A 24066-nucleotide genomic window follows, 5' to 3' on the forward strand; every position below is an offset into this window, starting at 1 on the left:
GAGTACTAGAGAACGTCCTAATGCAATATTTCATTGCAGTTGGAAGAGCTGGGGAAAAGAGCGGGACTTTTCCAGACATGCAGCCATCCTGGACTCGCTGTTGAATTGCAACAGACCTCGGGTTCAGCACCGGAGGGTCAGGATGGTGTTTGACTGGGCCCAGAGCTGGGATGAGCTTACACAGGAAATGATTCTTCTCCCCAGAAAACCACGCCAAGGCAAGTGTTCTACTACCAAGGACCTAACTCTGAATTAAAAATCTGTTTTTTACATAGTATGTTGCAGTTGTGTAGGAGTGGCATTGGTAGAACTCAAGTTGTTTGCCACCACAGTAGGTCACTTATTTTTTTGTCAGTGACAATGGGTAAACAGGGTGTTTCATCCTGTTGTGTTCTGACAGGGATCTCTGTTTTTCCTGTAGATAAAAAAGTGGACCTGGCTGGAAGGGACTTGTCTAATGCATGGGTACTTGTTGTAAATGTTCTATTCTGCTGTGTGCTCTAGAGCTTATTGCTCAGTAGTATTTTATTTATCTTCTCCAACATGAAACTCTAACAAGCTGTAACAGCGTATTTACTCTCAGCTGTTCATTAAAAATATGTACATGTATTAAAAATATCAGTATTTCCTTAAGGGAGTGTGTGTTTGTGCTGGTTTCATCAGTTTGCCTTTTGAAACACAGAATTCAAGATGTGCAATCCTGAGGTTCTTTGGAGGCATTTGACAGCCCAGCACGATTGGGTTAGCATTTGTTCATGGATTGAAGAATCTGAGCCCAACCAGGCTTTGTGTGGACAAGAGAACTGGCCTCCTCTCACTCCAGACATTATTGACCAGAGCACATTATGCAGCAGCTATATGAGAAACGATATATTAAACATGCTGGCCAGGTATGTGCCCTTAATGCATTGTACATGTGAAGCCAAAATCAGATATAGAAATACACGTAATAAAATCTTTTATACATATTAACTTTTATGTTGTATTTAGTGCCCTTTTTGAAACAGTACAAATTCTTTAATAAATTTAATTTTAGTCTTGTACTTGCACTTTGCATTTTCTGCAAGGGTAGGAAACAGGAGAACAACAGGAATCTGTCAGCCCTTCAGCCTTTCACAATGGTTCTGTTCCTGATGTGCATTTTAATGCAAGGGATAAACTTCTAAACACAACATTTCGCTCCTCACGCCTCGTTCTTCACAGTGAACTGTAGTAACTGAGACGTTGTTTGAGCGCTGTCAGACTTACTTGGGCATGTTAATTTTGCCTCAGTAATGAAGTAATCACCTAGAAGGAAAGGTCCGCTTTACAACTTTGAACTGAAAACACCCTTCAGAACTTCCTAAAGAGAGAACCATCTAATCAACGTGTGTGCTTTTTGTCTTTTCTGATAGAAAGGGGATTTTTGTCCGTTCCGAGTTGGAAGATTTTGAACTTCTGCTCCAAAGACTGTCCTACGTTGGGGGAGTACTGCAAAATCCTCCCCCTGTTCTGACATACAGTGCTGCAAGCAGTTTGGATTTCCATGCTCGCTTTGTCCTTCACTGTTTAGAACACAATTTGCAGTATCTGTTATACACTTACTTAGACTATTACAGGTATGAATGTTTTTAAATTTAAATAATGCAGATTTAAATAATGAAACACAATTTTAATAGTTGGCAGTGAGAGTTTTCCCTGGCCCTTGCTGTTTGGCGAGAAAGACTACTTGTGTCACAGCGGTGGCATTGAATGAAAGATTGTGGGGCAGTGTTTTAAGTTTCATTCTGTATTTTGAAACTCTGTTCACATTTCCAAGGTTAATTTGTATGTAAGTCATCAAAGGAAATTATTATAGTTTTAATTAGTATAATGTTATAAGCAATACAATCTTAAATGGGCCAAACCAACTTGTTCTTTAGAAACTCTCTCACTTGAGCACAAGTACGAGTTAATTCTTGATACGTTCACAAATAAAGACATTGCTGGTTTCCGTTTGAATTAGGATTAGTTGGAATTTGAAGGAGAAAGAACTATTAGGTATAGGAATTGTATGAAGACCTCCCACTTAATGAATACTTTGCAATTAAAATTTCTTAGCTGTAACTCCAGTCTAATAGTGTAATTATTAAGAAGGTGAAGTAGACCAGAAAAAAGCCAGGAAATCTTGTTTGTTTGTGTAATCAATTCTAGTTTGCATAAAATATTTAGACTGTGCAGAGCGGTATTTGTGAATAGAGTCCGTTCTTTGGGAAGTGTCTGGGGTTCTCAGGGCTGGGAGCTGCTACTGTGATTTACAGAAACATCACCTCCGAGAAGGGACCTGTCAGAGTGGCTCTATCCGCTAAAGCCGTATGTTGTGTAGAGAAGGGTGATGTGATTTGCCTCCTTCATGAGAATGGATGAAATAAGTCACTATAGCACCAAGTCAGATGCTCTTTATTTTCAATACAGCATTATTTTGGGGCAGAGGATGGTTACAAATACTGTGGTTTCACTTTCCAGTTTAAGTCCTTCAAATTGCCCAATTTTGGATAAGAAGGAACTGCATGAAGCTCACCCCTGGTTTGAATTCCTCGTGCAGTGCCGAGGGGTGGCCGCTAACCCACGAGGTAGGAGGGGATCCCACCTCTTTGCTGCTGGATGTGTGTTTGGCCCAGCTGGGTTTAATTCTCTGTGTTGCTACAAGCTCTATTGACCATGCCAAATCATTTACATGTGCATCAATTCCTCATCTCTATAATGCAGATTACAATTCCTACCTAAACTGCACATAGAGATTTGGAGGCTGTAGATATGTCAGAATTGTTTTGCGTATGAGCATCATTGCCTTCGTTTTGATTATATTCCTAACAAGTTAAAAAGGAGAATTCATAAGAAAATACATATACTGTTAAAATTAAAACTTCCTCAGTAGAATTTCTGCCCTTAACTCATTTCAGGGTTTTTTTTATATGTTTCATCTTTTGTAGAGTCCCAGTTTAACAAATTATAAAAATAAGCCCAAATGAAGCTTTTCCAGAAAGTGTGATGAGTATAGGATAAAAAACTGAACCAGTACAATGCTAAACTGTGGGACTTGATCCAAATCAATCTGAGTAGGTAAAACTATGGATTGAAATTGAGGAAAGCTTGGTAAAATTTGGAACAGTTTATCTGTATTTATAAGTAAATTGAGAAAAATCTCTATTAACAACAAAAAATAGAAAATTTGGTTTTTTTCATAGTTGTAGAACAGTTTTAATATGTGATTGGATAATTTAATATTGTTCTTGCATTAAATTAAACCTTTTGTTTTTCTTTTAAGATCCAAAGATGATTTTTCAGGCCAGTCTAGCAAACGCTCAGATCTTGATTCCTAGTACCCAAGCTGGTGTGAGCAGCATGCTGCTGGAAGGACGGACGCTCCTCGCACTTGCTACTACCATGTTTGCACCCGGAGGTATTGATCAGGTACTGTGTGCCACCAGTTACTGATGAGCTTGTGGAGAAATTCTCTCAAGGTGTTGAAAACTCAAAGGGATAGATTAATAGATATGCTAATGCCATCATATAATTTCTTTTCACGTAAAAATCTGATTTTGGTGTTGCATGTGTCAGTGTGAGCTGACCTGATGAAGTGCGTAGAGCGGTTGGAGGTTACATGGCTTAGAAGCAGCAAATACAGCAGCTGCAAGTTGGAGTCATTAACTCATTTGTAACAGTTACAGCTGAGAGGGTTTATAGACACTTGTGTTCCTCAAATAGTTTTAGTTTGCAAAAATGTTTTCAAAAACTTTTAAAATTGTGTGCCTGTATTTGTTAGACAAATATCCCATTTTATAGTAACTTGTAGTCTTAATTTTCATGCATTTTAATTAATGAAGCAGTAGGTAACTGGACTACATTTCTGCTAGGTAGTATTTGGCTTCCATATTTTTATTTTTAAATGTTGGAAATCTGGGCACATATCAAAAAAAGTCAGCTTGCTGGTTACATTGTGTTAACCAGTTGCATTTTGTTGTAGATATCAAAAAGCACGTTATAAGCAATTATCGTTTAAAAATATAAATGCTTGTTGAACCACGTGTTGAAACAGAATTTATTAACAGATAACTTTTTGATACATAGCACAGGAACCTAAGACATCAAGTACTGTTGAAGATACGTACAATAGAACTTAAAAGGATTTTCCAGGAAAAAATATTGTCCCTATGTTGTTGCCATACGTTAAGTTTCTGTGAGGCAGTTTGGCACATTCAGACATAGTTTTGTTACTATCTTAATGCAGTTTCTTCTTCCTAATGAAATAATTTTTCTTCCTTGCAATGTAGGTTCTTCAGAATGAAGACACGGAAAAACCTCTAAAGAAAGTTGATCCGCAGCTCTTAAAAATGGCCTTGGCTCCCTACCCCAAGCTCAGAGCTGCTCTCTTTCCCCCGTGTACGTCTCATGGAATTTTGCCACCTGACATCTCTCTTTACCACCTTGTTCAGGTACGAAGTGCTCCTTGGTACAACTTTTGGGCAGAACAAAAGTAAACTGAGAGAAGCTTGTTTTCAGCTAGAGCCTGGAGGATGGGGACCATATGTTCTTTTCTTAGAATCCTGAATTTGGAGCTAAAGCTTATAGCTTCATTCTGAACTGTTTTTTAAAATGGCATTTAAATATTGTGAGTCTGCTCTCCCCCTGGTCCCCCCAGCTGTGTGGAAAACATCTGCAGTGTTTAGCTTCAGCAGTCCTGGAATGTCAGAGAAGTGATGTTCTTGCAGTGTTTAGTGGGGAGGTTGTTTAGTAGTACAAAAATTAAAAAGTTTTGAGTTGTTTAAGGGAAATTGAAATCTAGATTTAAAGGATAGCATCTCATGGAATGTCATGACACATTTCTGGGCAAATGCCATTTACTGCACATCTGTGGTATAAGGTAAACTGAATGTTGGAAGAAATGGTGTGAATTATTCATTATTAGGACAGTGTTAACCTTGCTAAAATCACAGTTTAGCAAAATACTTCAGCATGTTCCTTCCCCATGTTCTTAGACCAAAGTCTAAGCCTTTCCTTGCACTCATTTGTGTTCTGATCCTGCGGAGCAGACAAGTCCATACCTTAGTGAGAGAGCTGCACGGATACATCACTGCTCCACAGCAGCACAGGCCATTCCTGAGTGCCTGCTACTGTAGCTCCCTAAAATGTTCTGTAGTCTGGTCTGATGTGAAAATTTTCAGCTGTTTCAATATATTTTGTTTCTAATCTTTCAGTCATTAGTGCCCTTTGATCCCACTAAATTGTTTGGCTGGCAGTCAGCAAATACTCTTGCTGTATCAGGTATGTTACTTCCAAGTTTTATATCCTTTTTTTAGCCTGAGCACCTAGGATGAAATGCCTTCAGTGGAATGATTTAGCAGCTAAACTTGTTCAAAAGGCCATTTAATCTTCAAAAAGAAAACGGAATGTACTATTTTTTTTTAATTAAATCCCAGAAAAGTTACCTTTTTCTATTAAGCTCTTCACAGACAGATTTTTATTGTGAGGTAGAAAAGCAGTGTTTTCTTTCAAAAGCCAGTCAAGGGCCTAAGAAGTGATCTAGAGTTCTGATTTTACAATGCAAACTGGAATTTCAGTGGGGTTTGAGTATGCTGAGATTTGAATTAGAACAAGAGGAGAGGTGTTTGTCCTCTCATGTTTTGTAGCTGAAAGCCATTGTCTATGTTTACTTCAATTGTTTGTCAACTCCTAATAAGACGATATTCTTTCTAGATGCATCAAGTGACTTTCCTCATTTTTCATCCCCTGAACTGGTGAACAAATACGCTATAATGGAGCGACTGGATTTTTTATACTATCTGCACCATGGACGTCCATCATTTGCTTTTGGTACATTTTTGGTCCAGCAGTTAGTGAAGAGCAAATCTCCCAGACAGTTGTAAGTCTGACAGTTCTTCTGAAGTTATAATCTAATACATAGATTAACATAAATCCTCCCCAACAGCAACCGAATGGTGTTTATTGGCATCCCTTGGAATTCTAGGTGTCCTAGGAGTCTGTTCACTCTGGCATTGAATAAGATAGAAATCAAATATCACCTGAAAAGTCAGCTTATTGTGAATTACCTAAATAAAATCTATACAGTGAAAGGAAGGAATGAAAAATGTTCCAGTCATATGAAACACAGGGAGGCTTTTCTTTTAAGGACCTGAGCCTCTAGATCACTTTGTAGAAAAAAGGAATTAAATTTGCTGGCCGAAGCTTCAAAATTATGTGTTCAAAAGGATACAGTCAAATTACACATCTTGCTTGGATGTATTGAATTTACTATTAAGTATATTCAAAATGAGTAGGAGTTACATGAGAACGAATTGCTGTTTGTTCCTAAAATGTCATTTGTGTATTAGTCACTATAGGGTTCTTATCATCATTTTCATACAAATCAGTTTCTCCTGTGTGACCATCTAAGATTTGGGCAAAAAGGAAAACTTACCTTAATGTGGACTTAATAGTACTTCCTAGCTTAAAAGACAATCAGGCATGCACTGTTCTTTCAGTTACTAGGTGGAGCAATTCAGGTAACCGATGAGGCAGCTGCTGTGGGAGCCCTTCAGGGACCTTTTTGGCTCAGTGCAACCCACAGATTGGTTCAAAGTTCCTGGTCCAGCAGCCCTTGGGTTGTGAACTCTGCAATGGGACTTTTTGCACTAAAACTGCAGACGGGGGTTTTTTATTCATTATAATACCAAATAGATTTGCTTTAGTTTTTGTTAAAGTTTATTGAATTGCAAAATCTGTGCTTATCGTGTGTGAGGCTTTATTCACATACCTGCTTTTTTTATAAATGTGAAACTTCTGGTTTGCAAATGTATTTCATGCTAATAAAGTCTGTGAGTTTAGTAAACCTTGTAGGTACTTGTTTATATGGGGAATATTTGTCTTTGAAAGCTGGTTACAAAACATGTGTATTAACTGTTGTTTTGGTTTCAGGATCCAGCAGGCAGGGAACGAAGCCTGGATCTTAGCTCTTTCTTTCTTCAGCATGCGGTCGGTAGGAGCAGCCTGTGTGTGTTTTCTGGAATTACTCGGGCTTGACAGCCTCAGACTCAGAGTTGATCTTAAAGTTGCAAACATAATTTTCAGTTACAGAACGAGAAATCAAGAATCTCAGCACAATCAAATAAGAGAGTCTTTGGGTAAGGATGTCTTTTGTTTTAAGATAGAGTACTCTGTATTTATTGAGAGGAGAAGCAGGGATGGATGGAAAGATGATGCCAAACTTCTCAGTAGTGCAGTAAAAGCATCCTGTCCTTTGAAGAGCTAAGAATTTTGCTTTTCTTTTATTCCTGCTTCTTACTAATTTTGAAGGTGCATTTTGAACCTGGCATGCCAAATAAGGCCGAAGAGCACGGTATGATGTGCAGCCAGAACTGCAGGAGTATCTAATAGACACTGCTGAGCAGTTGCCTAAGCTCAGTGTAATATTTAGTTAAGTTCAGCCTGATGTTGTAATAATATAACTAGAGGATTAAACAAAGGGACACTTGAAGACTGTCTTACAGTTGCAGTGAAATCAGCTGTAAGGAAATATCCTAGGGATGACTTTAGAAAGTTGAATTTTAGCTGTAGGTCCACAGGTATCTTTTTGTCCCAACTGTGAAACTACTGGCATTTATTTATATTTTCGTGATAATTCTAAAAATGTTTGTGTTATTTAAAACTACAGGTAGAGCTTATTAAAAAAAAAAAGTGTCATGTGATTTGAAAGTTGAAGTTATTTTTCGAAAGTCATGTAGCCACTTTGGTGCCAGACTTGGCATAGTTATTAAAACACTTATAGGAGTAAAATTTGTTCTGCTTGTTGATTCTGCTACTTTAGAAAATATTACTGTTACTTTAATGCCAAATAGCATCTCAGAAATAGTCGTATGTTCTTTTAACAGTTGAAAAGTTAACAAAATTGGCTGATGGTGAAAAAGCAGCAGCAGCAGCAGTTCTTATCTCCTTAGAAGAAGCCTTTTGGGATGCAGTTGAGCATCAAGGAATAAAGAAGTGAGTAAAACTTGATTGAAAGGATTATGCAGGCAATTGAGATTGAGCACTGAATTTTACCATTTGTGTATTCAGATAAGAGATCTGTGCGTGTTTTATTGCAGTAAACTGAACAACAATATCTGAGGTTAGAACGTAGTCTGGGTGTTTCCAATATTAGAGGTAAGAGGTGAATGCTGGCAGGAATAAAGGGGTGCAGCTGGTGTGTCAGACCGTTCCACAGAGCCCTTGTAGCACACTTTGCAGTGAAAGCCGTGGGCTTTTCAAAGCCTTTGGTGTCAGGCAAGACACTGTCGCTGCCCTGGGGATGGGGACGTCCACGGTGTGCCGTGTGGAAGCTGCTGCGGTGGAATGTGACCCAGTCTGGAGTGGAGGCAGTGGAAATGCTGGTGTTGCCATTCACGTGGATCTCGGGCCATGTGAGGAGTTTCTACATCATTAAGATCTGGTATAAACATCAGTTTATTACAGCTGAAACTGTTTCAATTCCATGCAGGACGTCTAGTGACTCTAGAAGGCAGTGGTCTTTGGTAATGCAGTTCTGTAAACTCCACAATATCGGGCTGAGTACATCTTACCTAAAGGAATGTGCCCAATCCAACGACTGGCTGCAGTTCATGGTGCAAGCGCAGCTGTACAGCTACCAGCCGGACGAGGTGAGCTGGCTATGGGCAGAGTGCGGCAGGAATGGTCTTTGTGATGTCAAAAAATGAAAAAGAGGAAAAAATACCAAGAGAACATCACATTTTGGAGACAACACAAAGCTGAAACCTCAGCAGTTTCCACAGATTCAGAAGCTGTCTCAGAATGTCGATATCCTCTGATTACAATAACCCTTATTTACAGCTGAATTTCCCAACTGTTCTGCTTTTCTCTCCCATTTGGTATGTGAAAAGCGAACACAAGACAAGGGACGTTGGCTCCAAAGGGAGCTGGCTGTTTAGCAGGTATAAGAATATGCTTCTGAGAGCATGAAAACGATTAAAGGAGAAGATCAGGAAAAATCCTGGTTTGAAAAATCATGTGTGTTGTTATTAATCAGTAGTGGAGAAAACAATGTTCAGAGAGGAGTGATTTGAGTGCCTCTTTGAAATGAGTTAGGCACAAAAGTATTTGCCAAGAAGGGACTTAATTTTTATTTTAAATATAGTTAAAATTATGACATACTATTTGTAAGTTTAATTTAAAATAATTTAGTTACCTTTTTTTTGTTTTTGTTGGAGAGTTACCATATGTTCAATGTAAGTTTTAATAAAACTACTCCTCTTTCCTTTCAAAACTTATATTGCTTTTTGTGTAAAGCTATTTAAGCTTTTGAGATTCCAAATCTTTCCTCTTTGGTTTTGAACATAATTTAAAAATCAGTAAAATGTACCAATATGTAAAAATTAAAAGTGGCTTGGAAAAGTAACGTGAGGAGGTTAACTGGAAAATTCCAGCCGAGATGATACTTAGCAGGACTGGGATTTTTAACTTGTATTTCTCGGTTGTTTTCCTGAAAAGAAAAATATGTAATTACACAACAACAACTAACCAGACACTTTCCATAATACACTGTTAGAGTATGAGAGATATGACAAAAACGGGTGTCTCTAGGAGGCATTTTAGCTTTATGTAAAAGGATGAGTTTCAATATTTTATTAGAATAATTCATACCTACAGAACATTTTTTCCTCTCTAGGTCTCCAAAAATGTTGTAAAAAGTCAAATTTGAAGAATGTTTTTATTTGTCTTTTCTATGTATTTAATGCTTCAGTCCTTCTCCCTTGTTTTTTTTTTGGACCTCAGACTGTAAAGACGCTTTGGGTTCTGTTTCCCCAGGTCATTTCTGTCCTTCAGGATTTCACTCCTGTTTTACAAGATCACTTGACGCTGGCATTGGAGAAGTTCCCGCTGTCACATCCAGGGAGCCTTGGTAACAGCCCTGCCAGGGTGGCCAAGGGCCAACGCGCAGAGAGTCTCTTTCAGGTCCTGTTTCAGTGCCAGGGGAACCCCAGCCCCTGGCGGTACCTTCTGGCTGAAGGGCTGAGAGAGCACGTGCCCGTTCTGAGCGTCTTAGCCACCTGCTTCCAAGTGAGCATTGACCACGTTATTTGTCTTTTGGGGGAATAAGTCATGAAATAGTGGTGGTTGATTTAATTATGTTAAAAAGTGGATGTGTAGGTTGCATTTAATTGAGGTTTTTTTCCTCAGTTTTTGTAGTAATTGTGAATAGTGTGACACGTTTGGCCAAGTGATGTGTAATGAGGTGATGTTTGTCTCAGGCTGTTACAAACCCATCATTTTTGACAGGATGCAAACATCATTCACTGTCTCTGTGTTTGGATAATCACTACTGTGGATGACACCACCAGAGCTGAAGCAACAAACCACATTGGAAGCTCAGTGGAAAATCACCAATGGGACCTTCATGACCTATCAGTTATCTGGAAAGTCTTTTTAAGAAAGCAAAGAAGTAAAACACTTCTAAATGGCTTCCAGCTCTTTTTAAAGGTGAGATCATGTCTTTTTCATGATACACCTGAGTGTGTGTCAGGTCACCTTGCAGAGGAGAAGGCCCATAGATCCCCTGCCCCGTCTGGCTGTTTGTGGCCTGGATAACCTGGGTGTAATCCACTGAAAATTCCAGACGAGTGAGAAAATCTTTGAATGGAAGTTCTTCCAATTATTACGAATTTGCAGATCATATCTCAATCTTGTAAGCCATTTTAATAAATAAGAACTTTGTTGTTCTGATACCGAGGAAGACAAATTCTACATTTATGGAGGTACTTTTAGGAAATAATGATAACCTATTTTTGTGTCTTAAAGGATTCCCCTTTACTGTATATACTGGAGATGTATGAACTATGTATGAACTGCAAAAAGTACAAGGAGGCAAAAACCAAACTGGACAAGTTTCAGGAAAGCCTCACAAAAGTAAGCAAATTCGTTTGCTCTGAATATCTTTGTCTAGGTCTTTCCTTATTAGATTGTGATAGGTATCTAATGCAATATATAAAAATAATGTAAAAGGATGATGTAGGAACTGATTGGTGAAGGAGGAGATTCCTTTTACTGCTAGCACTTGATGGAAGAATGTCTTCAACAATTCAAAATGCACAATGCATTTTTCGAAATGATTTTGGTTTAAGTTGGTGTGGGCAGATTGAAATACAATGTCACCCGCCTTGTGTGAGCAGTTTAAGGTTTGAAGGCTGGCATTGACTCAAGTAGGACCACTGGTGGTAAATTGAATTATTTGTGGTAAGTGTGGGATATTCTCTGTTCTGTATTGACCAGAGCAGGTCAACACTGAGCTGGTAAACCAGTGGAAGATCTGTTTAAGAGAGACAGCCTTTTTGAATGTGTTTGAAAGTTTCTGAAAAAGTCTGTGACGTTGCTTTAGTTTTGGTAACGATCAGAAGTTGTGTAGACTTTTCTTTGAAAATTGCTCAGTGAACTGAACTACACTCTTTGATTAAAACACTGATTTAGCAGTTGATTTGAAGAGGACCGCAGTGTTTTCATGCAGTGTTCCTTCTTTGGCACACACAGATGTTTTCACAAATTGTTTCAGTTCTTTCTGTCACAATTTCCTAGTTTCCTGAATATCTTGGTAACTAACATTCCGTGTCATTAGTGGGTTTTCTGTCCTGCAATCCAAGCTAAGGCTACATCGGTTTCTTTTCCCTAACCCCTTAGAGTGGATGTGCTGATAAAGTACACAGCTACATTACAGGGGCTATTAATGCAGCAATTTATTTTATCTATCCACTTCTGATCATTCTTGCATCTTTCATCTCTTCTGTGATTATCAGAAGTAGTTAGTGGTCACCCTGTTGTAAAATTTCCTACTTAGAGCTCAAACATCCATCAGAGATGGGCAGTGCCCCTTGGGAGTGGCAGTTCACTGTTAAAGGAGGAGGTAGATCTGATGCACACCTTCTGTTTCCAGTGTGATTCACAGCAAAATGCGGAATGTATTTGCACCTAAAAATCTTTATCTACACAGCTTAAAACTGAAGATGAACCAGCAGTGTCAGAATTACCTGTGCAGTGGTTGGAATCACAAGCGTTGTTTCTTCTCGAGTTGATGATGCAGCAGTGCAGGACGGAGTATGAATTAGGAAAGCTCTTACAGCTCTTTGCTGCAGCAGATCATCTGCCACTCAACGGTAAGTACAGCTTCCTCTGTTAGACGATATCACTGCTTTAATCTAAAGACCACATACAATGATTTTGGGGTGACTGAAAATGTTAAGTGTATTCATACTGGTTTATTTTTTTATAAGAATTTATATAACCAGAGTTGGTTCTTATGGAGAACTGCAGTGGTGAACATGTAATTGTGTGTGTAAGTCTGTTTGGTCAGTGGTGATGTGCAAGTGTTGCTGAGGAGTGCACAGGTTATGTACAGAAGTATTTTAATTATGGATTGAGAGCTCATTTTCAGTCCCATTAAATTTTTAGAGTGTAAAATCTGTGCTCCTTCTCTGGCAGGGTTGCATGCTGAAACCAGCAGCAGAATTTCCTCAGGTTTTAAAACCAACTGCCTTCAATTGTTAATACTCTTTTAAAACAGGCCCTTACGTGAAGAAACTCTGTGCACTGAGTGAGATCCTGAAGGATTCCTCCATCCCAATTAATCGCTCCATCCTAACCAGTTACAGCATGGAGACGTTCCAGAGCGAGTGCGGGTCCATTCTGGAGCAGCTGCAAGAGAAGGGAATGTTCTCCCTGGCTCGGCAGGTCGCAGCGTTGGCTGGATTGCCCGTGGACAACATAGTTACCCAAGAGGTACAGTATGGTTGTGTAGCTATATCTACCTACTGATACTCCTATCACTGCCCATGTTGAGAAGGTTACTTCTCAGTCTTCCTGAAACACAAATTTTCCATCAAATCACTTTTTATTTTAAACATGAGTGTACACAACAAGTTGACTCCAAGTGCTGAGCTGAAAAGGACAGGGTAGCTTTCCCTATTCTCATACTGTTTTTACTTGCTATACAATCAGTTTTATTTGGTGAGAAAAGTAGATGGATTTGTTGCATATTGGGACACAATGTAAATTCAGTTTTTCATTATTCAGGACATCCAGTGTGATTTTTTTATTATTATTATTTTTTTATTATTATTATTACTATCTATTTATTTATTTTTATTTTTTTGGAAAGGTTGTTTAAAACTTCTGTGAATTTTGCAGGTTCTAAGAGATCTACATCATTTAAGAGACCTCGGACACTGGCATCAGAACCAGACAAGAATTGAATTCTGGAAAAAGTGTAATGACAACTTCATGAAAAATTCAATCTCCAGCGGAGCTGCGTCTGACTTTTTTTTGAATCAGGCAAACACAGTATTTGAATCTTTAGCTCATAAGAAGATAAACAGCATCATGGAGAGACACTTGTTGCTTACCCTGGCTGGCCACTGGCTAGCCAAGGGTGACTCAGTGTCACCGCACAAATTAGAAGAACTGGAGAAGCAGATCTGGATCTGTCGCATCGCACAACAAGTGCTATGCACAGATGAGGGGTCAGGCGAGTCCAGGTTGTCCTCCCATGCTGTAGTGAACGGGGATCTTTCCTTTGATCACTTAGCTAAGGAGTTTTCTTTTTCAAAGCTGCCTGCTCTGAACATGCCAAAGTACTTAAAACTGGAAGGTCTTGCATTCAGAGAGTCTCAACAGACCTTGACCAGTGAGGAGGAGGAATCGCTGCAGGTTCTGATCGGGCGCCTCCTTGACGAAGGCAGCGTGCACGAAGCCAGCCGGGTTTGCCAGTATTTCCACTTCTACAACAGAGACGTTTGGCTGGTGTTGCACTGCAGAGCTCTGGCTGCCGAGGAGGCCGAGCTGGACAAATTACACACAGATATTCAGACTCTTCTTGTAGCAAGAGAGGAGACACCTGAAAGCTGCACAGCTCAACCAAGCAGGGTCCCCAGTGGTAAGTGACACCAACCAGCTCGGCCACCTGACCAGTAAACTCATCGCTGGGGTTCCACTGGCTTCTTCCTCTTCTGTTACAGTGGTAATTTCCCCCAACATTTCTGCAGGAAGGTCTTCCTGACAGCAGGGTCTCCCTGGTTCATAAATCCTCTAGCAAAACGAGTTTGAAGCCTTGGAGGACACGCCACCTGTACATGTGTCGGGCAGGGTGTTCTGTGTACGCTATCTGTTGTCTCTTCACCATTCATTTCTCATAGCTCATGATTCTGTGGTAAAGTAGCACTGAACTCATCCATGTTCCTGCTTTTGGAATACATGCTCTAGGAAATCTTGGGTGTGTTTCTGGAGCTGGGACATGGAAATGTTTTAATTAATATTTTCTCTGAATTGTGTGTTATAAAGGGTTTAGACTTTCTTATTAACACAAAGGCTGATTGTTTATATATAAAGTACTCTGTGTATATTTCTGAAGTCTGAATGAGAGAGCTGTCAGCTGGAACATTGCTTTCTAATACTACCATGTACAAAGCTTAAGAGGAATAGAAGAGAATAAATAAGGCCCAGGCCATCAGAAAGACTGCTGAAACCTTAGGCTCTCTTATGCTTAGGAATTTTATATCTGAGATATTGTTGTGGATATTTTGGCTCATTCATTTCTACCCTAAAACTTAAACCCAAAACCAAACAAACAATCAAAAAAAACCAAACAAACCCCAAAAAAACAAACAAAAAAACCCCACAAAAAACCCCAAAAAACTACAAGGATCAAGAGTTCCACTTTCAAAGACTTGTGAAAGCATTATGTATTTGCTGTGCATTTCTGAGGCTTGCGCCCAGTGTAAGGCTTGATGGTGTTATCTGTCTTTGAGAAAGGAATTTTTTGTTCCCAGTATCAAGCTTAGAAGACTGGACACACATCACAGCTCCATCTCCGGAGGATCGGGTGGTCGCCAGTCTGAAGGCTCTCACAGATGAATGTGTCCATGGCAGAAACTACTGCAGACAGGTTCTCTGTCTATATGAACTTGCCAAGGTATGTGTATAGTAATGTTATTGCAGAAAGAAGTGGTTTGTATCAAGCTGTGCTGTGGAAGTTTGTGGAGAAAAGGTCAAAGAGTGGTGAAAGTGTTCCTTGGGTGTCCAAAACAAGGTTCAGAATGGGAAATCACCAAGCTTTGGTGTGGAAAAATGGCCAGATGCTTCCTGGGCATGAAGTATTGACATGAACTCAGCTCACAGACCGCCCAGGCCCCACCTGTGTCTCCACTAAGCCAGACTGCAGCCCGGGCTCTTGGCTGTGCCTTTTTCATTGTCTCCCAGGCGCGTGGTGTTGGTGTGGTGCGCTGCTTTCAGCCTCTGCCACGGGACACCTTCGAAACCGCCCTCGCCCCACAGCAGACGCAGAGCAGCTGCCGTCAGAGCTGGGCACAGCAGAGCTCTGCAGGGCAGCTTGTGCCTCGGGCTGCTCAGGGGAGCGGCTGCTGCGTTCGGGGGGTTTGACCAGCCGGTGACAGCCGGTGGTGTTTGCTGCCTATGGCTCCTGGCTGCTGCCCAGGGTGTGCCGTGCACAGAACCCTTCCCATGCTGTTTGCTCCGTAGTGTGGGAACACAACGTTAGTTTTTCTGAACAAAACCAGCAGTGCATATGCTGAAAATATTAGTATTGTCTTTGTCACAGAGGTTCTTAGTTTTCCCACAGAATTTTTCATGCCTCCAGTATTCAAAGTGAGTGCTTTAGGTTTGAGCTACTAAGAGGCAGTTGTGTGACTGACTTGTTCTATTTGATACCATCCATGTACTTTTTGTCTGAATCTGGGAGTCCAGACTGTGAGGTACATTTTTCAATTAATTTGTAAATTTCTAAAGTTGTAATATATTACAGCAGAGTATTTACAGAGCCTCACCAACTCCTCTTCCAAATGTGGCGGATGTGAAAACTAGTATAGCTTTTTCACTGAGAGTTTGTCATATGTAGAGAGGAGGAAAAGGAACCTCGTAAGTAAAACTTACCCAGTGAAACACAGTTCTTCATGTGGGAGGAAATGTACCTGCCTTTCGTTCAGGGATTTTAAGTGTTAAGGTTTGTGTTTGGTTCAGGAAAGCATCTCTGTCTGTGATGACTGCTCTGTGAGAATTAAACTTCAAATACAAAGTAGTTACATGCTGTCCTGATCTGGAGAACTTTAATACTGAAGATAAACAGATGAGGACACTGTTAACTGATAGAAAAGCAGATCATCTCTGTGGTTTTTGAAGCTGAGTTTCGTCTGCTCCCAGCACTCTCCACGCATCAGCTCATCACTGGGAAGGTGCACTGCAGGTCAATGGATGTTCTGCAGTGGAGTTTGTCAGTGCGTAGACTCTTCTAAGTGTGTGTGTGTGTGTTTTGTAGGAACTGAACTGCTCCTACAGTGACATGTCAGCGCGCGACCCCGAGACGGTGCTGGGAGCGATCCTGTCGTCCCGCCGGCCCGACCGGTGCAGCAGAGCCCGGGCGTTCATCGCTGCGCAGGGAATCCTGCCCGAGACCGTGGCCGAGCTGGTGGCCGAGGAAATCCTGCGGGAGCTACTGGCGTCTTCAGAAGGGAAAGGTAGGAGAGAGGCTTCCGTTTGTATTGTATTTGGTTTGTAAGGGTGATACTTGTGTATCTGAAAACCAGTCTTTGCACTCAAGATATAGTCAGTAATGTTTGGGCAGCTCTTGTATAAGGTTTGTAAACCTTGTACACCTCATGTAAGGTTTTACATAACTGTTTATTTTTAGTTATTTTCATGTCCATTGTGGTGTTATGGTATTTAAGCTTTTTTTTTTTAATGGATGTAAATTTTTTTTTAAAGGATTGTTTGGGTTTTTAATGATGATCTTTGCGGGCCCACATCATCTGACTTGGAAAGACTCGTGTTCATAGTAAAAAGCGTGGCCAAAAGATTTTCCTTTTTATTTTTGAATTTGTAAAATGAGGGATGTTCATCACAACAGCAGGAATTATCCAGGGGACTTTTCTATTTGAGTAACTTCTGCTTTGCCACAACATTAACAACGATGTTCTATGAGACAGAATAAGCCATCAGATGGGGATTCTTGAGCCTCCTCTGCTCCCTCTGCCCTGCACCTGCTGCTCCCCAGGCACTGGTTCCCCTGGTTACCCCTAGGATTTGGTGCTTTTGCTTCAGAAAAATCAATTTACTGACCCAGCAGAAAACAAACCCAGGAAAGGGGAGTTTTCTGTTGAGTTCATGAGTTGAACTGGGTCTTGGAAGAGTATGAATTGGAGCCACTGCAAGGGATGGGTTGGAATTGTGTGGTGCCAGGAAGAGGAAAATGCTCTTATTCTCCGCAGCAGCAGCTGACTGGGCTAGTGAAATTACAGGTGTAATTGCAGTGGCAATGCAGTTGCTCAGTAGGATTCATTGGCTTGGGCTGGCAAAGGAGTAGTATCTGATTCTTAAATTTAAGCAGTAAGATCAAAAGTGTCTTTAGAGCTGTAGTTCCAAGTCCTGAGTCAGTCTGGATGAAGTTATATTGGTGTTTTGGGTTTTGGTTTGTTTGTTTTCCTATTAATGTAGCTAATCTCTGCTGAACAATTAGCACTTGTGACATAACTGTCTCCCTGTGGACACAGGACAGAAGCAGGTCTGGAGCCCCGCAGCTGAGAGCCAGGCGTTCCTGCAGCTCGCCAAGCTGGGCCAGGACCACACGCTGGTTGGCATGAAGCTGCTGGGCAAAGTTCCCTGTGTCCCGCGCGGGGAGCTGGCGTGCAGTGAGTACACGGCAATAACCCCTGACGTAGCTAACGCGTTACTGACCACGGCATTGCTCGGTGTGAAATTGCAGCACAAAGAATAAAAGCGATGCTGGTGGAAATACCTGCTACTGATCTCTAATGTGATGTGAAATGAATAGGTCTGAGTGTGTGCACAGTGAGTAAGCGCTTTGCCGCAGTGCGGTACCAGTTTTCTGGCCAAACAAAACACAGTTTGTGCCAGCAGTGAGTGACCTGGGCTTCTGCAGTTCTGTGCTACAGAAGGAGGGGTTTGTGATTTCTTCAGATCAATCACAAGTAGAAATTGCTTTCTTTATCCATTTACTGAAATAACTTCCTAGATCTTTTGTTAGTAAAGTCCATTTTACACTTCGCAGCTTTATATACTGTGGACATATTGTCATTGAGTTCATAAAACGTAGCCAAGGTACTTTGGTACCGTTTGCCGCTGCTCTTTGAATGGAGTCTCTGCCAGGATACCTTTTTACAGGCAGAGACATAATTGGTTTGCTTAAAAATATGTTGTATAGGTTTATGGCATTAACTGTGTTCTTTTCAAAATCTGCATTTTTAAATATGTTGTGTACCTGTTCATAACGACTGCAGCTCTTCTGAATGAATTCCCTGGTGCTGAGTGCAAGGTCTGAGACCCCACCACTCATGTTGCTTTATGGTATCAGATCAGGCCTCCCAGGGAGGATGGGATATGCTAAGATGTGCTGCTTTAACTCTTTTCTTTAGTGTATGGAATTTATGAAGGATTTTTCAAACCCAGATGCAAAACTTGTGGCGTTCCTCTTGCAAATGCAGAGCTGGTTGGTGACAGTGAGTGCTGGTGTGTTATATTCTTGTCAACCAGCTTTTGGTGGAGGAGGTTGGAAGTTTTGTGTGTGGAATAAAAGAACATTTCAGAAAATGATCCAGACTTCCCCACAGATGGAGAAGTCAGACTGAATACAGGCTGTCATAGAAACTGTTACTTCTCGGAGTTGTATAGGACAGAACAGTAACAGCTCAAATTCTAACCTAGTTCTGCGGTTTGTAACGGGAAAGGTTGTGTATCCTCTGCAGAGGTGGCCTCACGTTTGGAGAGAGGCATAATAATTAACTTCCTGAGCTTATTAACTGAAATACCTGTATTCTTCTGTTCCTCAGTTACAGAATTGCTGATTTTGGCCCATAATTGCTTTAGTTTGACTTGCCACATGGAAGGAATCACCAGGGTCCTGCAAGCAGTACGGCTTCTCACGGACGAGCATTTGGCACCTAATGAAGAGTACGGGCTCGTGGTGCGTGTCCTTAGTGCTACGTGTGTCCTCGCTGCCGCGTGTCTGTCCAGCTACTGGGGAAGGTTTCCTGTGCACGTTGGCAAAGAGCTTTGCTCGTGAGCGCTGCAGGCAGCGGGTGGGGATGGAGAGCAGACCAGCCTGTCACCTCGGCTTGACTGGTCTGGTCCTGCCTGTCCCTGGAAGCTAAAAGTGGGTGTTTGGTTCGTGTGATGATTTTTATGCCATAGAAGCTCTTAGAAGGCTTCTCTAGAAAAATAGAGGTGGGGATAGTGGAATGGTGAGGTGGAGTAAATCAGAATGGGAGTGTCAAAGTAATTGAGCTGCTGGTGAAATGTGAAGGTTTGTGTGACAGGGCTGTCACGCATCCCAAGAGTCTGAGACATGCCCTGTGTAGCGGCGCCATTGCTGAAAGTTTGCTGCATATTTTCATATGGGAAAATAAAAAAGATGCAGTGGGTTGATTTTAAAAACAAAACTTTTGTGGCTGTGAGGGAATATCTGTGTGTGAGGTGCAGCTCTTTGGGCTCTGCCCTCCGCAGCCTCCCCCTGCGCTTTCTGCTCAGCTGGGAGCTTCGGCCTGACACTGTTAATTCTACAGGTTCGTCTTCTCACTGGAATTGGCAGATACAATGAAATGACCTACATATTTGAACTGCTGCACGAGAAACACTACTTTGAAGTGCTCATGAGAAAGAAATTAGACCCGGTAGGTGGAGGGGAATAAGGAGGGGAGAACTTTGAGAGAACTGTGTCTGCATCAGAAACCGATACGTGCACAAGGCGGAATTATCTGGGTATTTGAGTTACTGGAGTGCCAGAAGTGTTACTCACGTTTCATAGTAATAAATTAACTCTGGCTTTTATTCTGCTTTTTGTTTAAGAAGTTTGCAGCATTGAAACTTCACACTTGGGAATGTCACTTAGAGTTTTCGTGTCCTGCTTTGGTTATACTTAATGTTTTATGTTTTTTTAAAAAAATAATATTTATAGTTTTCTTCTAACACAGTCATAAACAAATGTCAGCTTTGGCATTTGTATGTAAATAAATAAATGCATAGGTGCTGGATTTTCTTACCTGACATAATGTAGTTAAGCCTGGGTATAATATTGCTATTATGTTTTAAAATAATGTGGAGAGAAGTGCAACGATCACTTTTTGGAAAATTGTACCAGAACAGATTTGCTTGTGGGCACTAAAATGTGAGCTATAAAAAAGCGGTTCAAATCTTAACCCGCTGCTCCCTCCCGCGGGCAGAGCGGGACGCTGAAGACGGCGCTGCTGGATTACATCAAGCGCTGCCGCCCCGGGGACAGTGAGAAGCACAACATGATTGCGCTCTGCTTCAGCATGTGTCGCGAAATCGGGGAGAATCACGAGGCTGCCGCTCGCACGCAGCTGAAACTCATCGAGTCGCAGCCCTGGGGTGAGTGGAAACTGCCAAACCGGGAAATACAAGCAGGTTGTGTAAAAGGAAGACACGGTGGGTCACTGTGGTTTGGATCGTCTGTGGTGTCTTGGTAACATCCAGTAGCTTCTGCCTGGAGGAGGGTCCCGTTTGCCAGGTTTGGGGGGTTCTTTTGCTGCTCTGGTGTTCAAAGAGTTGAGGGGTTTGGCTCTCGCTGCAATGTGACATTCCTGGGTACCAGGTCAGGACACATGCCCGTTTCCCTTACTTCAGTGGGGTGTGACACAGTGGTTTTTGTATAAAATCTGTATAGAAATGGTTGGGGTTTTTATGTTTGTGCAAATAATTTGTCACCCTGTGAACTGGTGAGTTCTGCACAGCTGGTGTGGGGCCCACAGGATCTTTCTGGGAGCCCTTGGCCAGCGCTGCAGCAACGCAAACAGCAGCTGTGCCGCTGGTTCTCCGAGTTCACCTGGTGACCGCTCTTGTATCCACCGCAAATGTAGGATCTGGATTTCTTCCCAGCTTTCAGTCACTTCACCAGGTTTCAGCAGTAGCTTTCGCCCATTAACCAAACAGGCATCACTATTTCTTTGCACTTTTTTAATAAGAAAACTTTTTTTGGTCGTTTGCTTTGTGAAACACTGGGGGCAGACTTGGTACCAGGTAGTATTTTTGTAACTTACTTTGTAACCTTTATAACTAATTGGTTTTGGTTTTTTTTCCATTTCAGAGGACTCTCTTCGAGATTTTGCCAGCTTAAAGAAACTGCTGATGAAAGCTCTGACCCTTTTTATTGATGCTGCAGAAAGTTATTCTAAGGTAAAATGAGCTGGAATTGTCTGAGTTCTGTACGGTGTTGGGAGCACACGAGGAGCGGGCTGGACAGGGAGAACAAAGGCAGCGCTGTGGGGAGGGTGAGCAGAGCCCTGTCCAGGAGCAGAGCAGCAGAGGTGCCTCTGGCTCCGGCCCAGCAGCGTCCCAGTAACACTGCGGCATCCAGGAGCCACCAGCTGGTCCCTGTTGAGGTTTTGACATCAGGGGCTGCAGGCAGGTTCCCCCATTTGAGAGCAGTGGCCAGGAGCTTAACTGGCAAGAATAGAATAATATAAAGTGTTTAAAAACTGGCCTGATTACAATGAAAGTCATGTTTGTGATGAGTGAAGCTTCATTTAATGGAATGTGATCAATGATAAAACTGCAGGGATCTAAAAGATGAAATACCTGAGAACTCTGAACTCGTCGTTGCTCTCAGGCATATTTATTGCTTTGCTCTAGAACCACACTCCAGCAGCTTGCGTTTGTGTTTGATTTCCATCCCAGGAGTCCTGTGTGCGCCAGGCCCTTCGCTGCACTCGGCTGACGAAGCTCATAACCCTCCAGCTGCATTTTCTCAACATGGGGCAGAGCACAATGCTGATCAACCTGGACAGACAGAGCCTGATGGGCTCCATCCTGGCCTTGCCCAGGTTCTACCAGGTGAGCTTGGCTTCTTCCTCTGGCATTCTTTCTGTGCCAGAACATTCCCTTCCTGCTCAGTGACTCCAGCACTGGTGTCCCCACAGGCAGCCATCGTGGCCGAGGCGTACGAGTTCGTTCCAGATTGGGCTGAAGTTCTGTACCAACAAGTGATCACCAAGGGAGACTTCACTTACTTAGAAGAATTTAAACAGCAAAGGCCGCTGAAGCCCGGTGTATTCGAGGAGATTGCAAAGAAGTAAGTAGGTCTGTGGTCAAAGTGGAACTTTCTTTTCCACAGGCTACTTTAGAGGAGCAACTGTGTGTTCAGTCACATGTAAGTCTGAGTGCTGTTGGAACCTCTTACGTGATAAAGCATCATGTACAGGGACTTGAGATTTATTCAGCTGCTTAAGTGTATCATGGAAATGGCATAGGCTCTACCATTCCTATTGAGCTGGACACGTGGGGTGCCTGAGGGCTGCTCAGATCAAATCTTATTTTAAAAAATGAATTAGTGCAAAGTAAACAACCAAGACAATCCAACAAACATGTTGAACAAAATCTCTTTTTAAGTAATATATTTCTTATAGTTCTATAGCAAGCTAGTCTTACAGTCATTGTTCGTAAAGTCTATTTCAATTATATGGACAATTATTTTCAGAGTTAAACAACACCCGCCAACTGATGCTGCTCTGAAAAATCTGAAGAAACTGCTCACGTACTGTGAAGATATCTACACATACTACAGACTGGCTTATGATCACAAGTTCTACGACGTGGTGAACACGCTGCTGAAGGACACACAGACCGGCTGCTGCCTTAACGACATGTTGTCCAACTAGAGTCCAGCACCTGGCTCCACAGGTACCGGTACCACAGCTCCTTGCAGAGGTAGTACTGGTTCTTTAACAGATATTTTTATTAATTACCTGCTTACAATAATATGCTGCTATGTCAAAGTTCCTCCAGAAAACTGGTGGTCATTGTAAATATTTAAAATGCTGAGACTGTATTAACCTAAAATTGTGTTTTGTATAATAAATCTCTTTACAAAATACTTGAGTAACCAGCAAATAGACTTGAACTCAGGCATGTGGGTGATGGATCACCATGGAAATTGTAACTAAGCTGACAAAAGGCTGAAAGAGAATGTGCAGAATATCCAGGAGCTTCACAATGAAATTAGGACAATCAGTAAACTCCTTTGAAAGTGTTAGAGACTCACTAGGATGATCCGGCCCTTGATTCCAGTCTGATTTGCCTGGTTTTGTTTTCTAGCTTAGTGATAAAGTGAAATAAGTCTTGCACAACTCTGAACAGCAAGTACTTACCTTTGCTGCTGCCTCAGAGTAACCATTATTAAATTTGAAGCCCTTTCTATGCTCATCCAGTCCGACTGGGCGGGCAGTTGGTATAGAGCAAGTTTACGAGAGTGGGTCTGATTTAACTGCAGAGGGGACAAGACTTGGACGCTGCTTCAGGCAGAACCCCCTGCAGTTGGGATTGTGTGTGCTCAGCCAGAGCTGACACAACAGAGCTTGTAAGTGCAATTAAATGATATCGTACTAGACATTATCCTAGCAGAAATACAGTTGCCATAGCAACCAAGTTAATCAGCAAAGAGATGCTAACTTGGATTTATACCTCAAGTCTCCTTGGGGTTGCTGAATGCTTTCATGCAAGCAACCTCTCCATATAACAAACATTTACTTGCACAGTATCTTAAATGTGCAGTGGCTGCTCTGGAAGTTGTACACAGGTAGACACAGGACAAGTCACAGCTCCTTTGATAAATAAAACATTCATGCAGGGAGGATGATGCCTGAGCAGAACACAATATGAAAGTCCAGTTCTAGTCTCCTAAGACCAAATGAACTAGGCTGGCTGTGATTAGACCAAGTTAACTCCTGGCCAGCAAGCTTTAACATGAACTGTCAAGGTCATGGCATGAAAGGAGAACTTGGAGCTGTGCTGAGAATGACCATCCCTGAGCCTGGAACAATTTGGGACCATTTCCAATGGGGAAGGCAGTACACGTGGATCCCGGCTGTGTTGGGAACAAACACCTGAGAAAAGTGCAAGCTGTACCTGCAGGACTGGAACACAACACCTGGTAAGAGCCACCCTCAAATACACCAAGGTATGTATGAGCTGCTGAGTGCAGCAGTTCCAGTAAAAGATGAAGTTCCTCAAAAGAACTGGTCCCGAGACAGCCAC

General features: G+C 41.7%; 1 protein-coding gene across 5 annotated transcripts in view; it reads left to right on the plus strand.

Moving 5' to 3' along the window:
* The window catches only part of SPG11 (SPG11 vesicle trafficking associated, spatacsin), a 35613-nt gene extending 11563 nt beyond the window's left edge, over positions 1 to 24050 (plus strand). For 3 of the 5 annotated variants that reach the window (XM_080351310.1, XM_080351307.1, XM_080351311.1), the window contains 27 exons: positions 40 to 218; positions 683 to 890; positions 1395 to 1598; positions 2485 to 2591; positions 3287 to 3432; positions 4293 to 4454; positions 5217 to 5283; positions 5716 to 5881; positions 6934 to 7139; positions 7887 to 7995; positions 8492 to 8651; positions 9817 to 10068; positions 10288 to 10488; positions 10807 to 10914; positions 11990 to 12152; positions 12560 to 12774; positions 13183 to 13927; positions 14820 to 14962; positions 16322 to 16520; positions 17553 to 17690; positions 18849 to 18982; positions 19581 to 19688; positions 20238 to 20406; positions 21122 to 21210; positions 21712 to 21867; positions 21954 to 22105; positions 22511 to 23043. In XM_080351310.1, the coding sequence (XP_080207436.1) occupies positions 40 to 218; positions 683 to 890; positions 1395 to 1598; positions 2485 to 2591; positions 3287 to 3432; positions 4293 to 4454; positions 5217 to 5283; positions 5716 to 5881; positions 6934 to 7139; positions 7887 to 7995; positions 8492 to 8651; positions 9817 to 10068; positions 10288 to 10488; positions 10807 to 10914; positions 11990 to 12152; positions 12560 to 12774; positions 13183 to 13927; positions 14820 to 14962; positions 16322 to 16520; positions 17553 to 17690; positions 18849 to 18982; positions 19581 to 19688; positions 20238 to 20406; positions 21122 to 21210; positions 21712 to 21867; positions 21954 to 22105; positions 22511 to 22691 (4867 nt within the window). In that variant the 3' untranslated portion in view covers positions 22692 to 23043. Of the gene's footprint in view, positions 1 to 39; positions 219 to 682; positions 891 to 1394; positions 1599 to 2484; positions 2592 to 3286; positions 3433 to 4292; positions 4455 to 5216; positions 5284 to 5715; positions 5882 to 6933; positions 7140 to 7886; positions 7996 to 8491; positions 8652 to 9816; positions 10069 to 10287; positions 10489 to 10806; positions 10915 to 11989; positions 12153 to 12559; positions 12775 to 13182; positions 13928 to 14819; positions 14963 to 16321; positions 16521 to 17552; positions 17691 to 18848; positions 18983 to 19580; positions 19689 to 20237; positions 20407 to 21121; positions 21211 to 21711; positions 21868 to 21953; positions 22106 to 22510; positions 23044 to 23659; positions 23717 to 23788 lie in introns of those variants that run through there. The other 2 variants (XM_080351309.1, XM_080351308.1) reach the window with 2 other exon arrangements.
* Positions 24051 to 24066: the final 16 nt, after the last annotated feature.

This window comes from Nesoenas mayeri (assembly GCF_963082525.1).
Source record: "Nesoenas mayeri genome assembly, chromosome: 11".
NCBI lineage: Eukaryota > Metazoa > Chordata > Aves > Columbiformes > Columbidae > Nesoenas > Nesoenas mayeri.